The sequence below is a fragment of the Trypanosoma equiperdum genome (assembly GCF_001457755.1).
Source record: "Trypanosoma equiperdum strain OVI genome assembly, contig: ctg_490, whole genome shotgun sequence".
In the NCBI taxonomy this organism is placed as follows: domain Eukaryota; phylum Euglenozoa; class Kinetoplastea; order Trypanosomatida; family Trypanosomatidae; genus Trypanosoma; species Trypanosoma equiperdum.
Genome location: NW_027124410.1, coordinates 14,966 through 17,373, shown reverse-complemented (window position 1 = coordinate 17,373; position 2,408 = coordinate 14,966). Strand labels below are relative to the sequence as shown.

Here is a 2,408-nt window from a genome sequence, read left to right as displayed (position 1 = left end):
CCTCAGCAGCCTTTAGTGGTGGTCGCTTCGTTTCAGCAGCCTTTAGTGACGATTGCTCAGCCTCAGCAGCCTTTAGTGGTGGTCGACTGGCTTCATAAACAACGGGAGGGCATCGCGAGACGTACAACCTCAAAGTGTTGACAAATCTGCAGTTATCAAGTGCTTGATTGATATCCCCTTTGCTTATGGAAGCAGGATGGCGTACACCAAAGGCGACGGAGCGTCCATCAGAGCTTAGTAGTATGTCTTCAACGCTCCCTCGAGGAAGACCCACCGCCTCACACACATCAGCATCAAGCGCGTCGTCAAACATTGCACGGCCTTCAATCACATCAGCCCAGTTGGCCCCGCTGAATTTTATACCGTGCTGGGTTACAACCGGCTGATCTGAAAGGAAAGCATGCAATCCGGCTACAGAAGCAGAGTTACTCGCAGCCGCGCTTCCGTCCAGAAGGTTGCGCGACTTCGCCACCCCTACCGATGTTGTATTGGCTACCTCGGAGACCGCAGGTTGTGAGATCGACTCTTGGGTCGCTAACGCCGCGCGCGCCGTCTCTGTTGCTCTAAGCATGGGGGATGTGGCGACACAGGAATAAACAGCAGAACGGGAGTTGTACAATTTCATCAGATTCTGATATCTGCATTTTCCAAGAGCTCTGTTGATATCCTCCCTCCGCTGTGAAATAGGATGACGAACGCCGAAGGTAACTAGGTGGCCGTCGGGATTCAACTTTATACCTTCAACATTGCCGCATGGAAGACCCAGCGCCTCGCACACATCAGCATCGAATGCGTCATTAAACGCTGCAGATTTGCTTTCATGTAATTTAAGCCAATTTTCTCCGTTGAGCAGTACGCCATGGCGTGTTACCAAGGTATCTTCGTCGCTGATCAGTCCATTAAATACTTCAACGAAGGCTGGATCACCGTCAGCACCCCTTCCCTCGAGGTCACAAGACGCCGCCACCTTTACGGTCGAAGGTTTGGCTGAACCGTGGCTTCGCGGTGTCGGCGCAGGTTTTTCCTTTTCAGTTGCTCGAAGCACGGTGGATGCAACCTCAGAAGAAGGGAGAGTTCTCCGTGAATGGTATAACTGCAATGTGTTAGCAAATGGGCAAAGACGAAGAACCTTTTTGACGTCACTCTTTTGCAAAGAGGCTGAGTGGCGCACCGCAAACGTAACCGAATGACCATCGGGACCTAACAGCACATCCTCCACACAACCCAAGGGGAAGCCCAATGCCTCACACACATCGGTATCGAATGCTTCGTCGAATGCAGCCCGTTTCGTCTCAACTACCTCGACCCAGTTGGCTCCACTCAGCTTTACGCGGTGGCAAGTAATAATGGTATCACCTCCATCAACAACACTGCCGCGCTTCTCCGTTTTCATAACTGACTGTTGACCATTGGTGTAGTCCGATGGAGTAACCGTATCAGATGCGCGAGTAGGAAGTCCTGCCGCGTCAACCTTAGCACGGCTCTGACAAAAATTGGGGACCGGTGGTACGACTTCCCCCCCTACTATGTTCGGCGGGGCTTTTTCCGATGCCTTCAACGAGGACAACGAAGGCCCTAAAGTATCAATATTTCTGCTGCGTGGGTACATCTTCCACAAATTCGCAAACTGACCCTTCGAAAGTAAACGCGCGATGTCCCGCCTACGGAACGCCGCGGGATGCCGCACACCAAACGACGCAGTAAGGCCGTCGGGTACATACTCAATATCACTAACGCTTCCTCGAGGCAGGTCCAACGCTTCGCTCACATCAGCATCCAACGCGTCGTCCAGTTCTGCACGTCTGCGTTGTAAAACCAAATCCCAGTTTTCCCCATTAAACCTCACACGGTGCCGTGTGACAACAGTGTCACTGTCACACAACGCTCCATATAGGGCTATAGGGGTAGCACCACTAGTGGTGATGTTACACTCACCACTTGAAAAATAACGTGATCTTATTGCCTTTGCAGGCAACAAATTAGATACCGCGGCTGTCGCTGAAGGAAAAGCATCGGAAGCATCGGGCAGTGGTCCGGCAGCCTCTTCCTCTGCTCGCAGTGGCGCAAGCTCACCCTTAGTGGTCATCAGAACAAGAGAGTCAAACCTGGAGGGAGAAGCGGACTTCTTAGGTTCATACAACTTCCATGTGTTTTCAAATGGGCAGCTCGAAAGGGCTTTGTTGATATCTTTTTTCCCTAAGGAGGCAGGATGCCGCACACCAAACGAAACCAACTGTCCATCAGAAGCTAACACCATATCCTCCACACTTCCCCGAGGTACGCCCAGTGTATCACATATGTCAGCGTCGAATGCTTCATCAAATGCAGCACGCTTCTTTTCATACACAGCACCCCAATTGTCTCCCTCAAGCTTCAAAGCATGGGAAGTTACACATCCATCCTCTCGT

At 51.6% G+C, this 2,408-nt stretch overlaps 1 protein-coding gene across 1 annotated transcript in view; it reads right to left on the bottom strand.

The window, feature by feature from the left end:
- Positions 1-2,366: 2,366 nt before the first annotated feature.
- Positions 2,367-2,408, bottom strand: part of TEOVI_000206900 (Flagellar Member 8) — a gene marked incomplete at both ends in the record, with an annotated part of 1,860 nt that continues 1,818 nt past the window's right edge. Inside the window, one exon of the mRNA XM_067225197.1 lies at positions 2,367-2,406. Within this exon, the coding sequence (XP_067081298.1) occupies positions 2,367-2,406 (40 nt within the window). The remainder of the gene's footprint in view (positions 2,407-2,408) is intronic.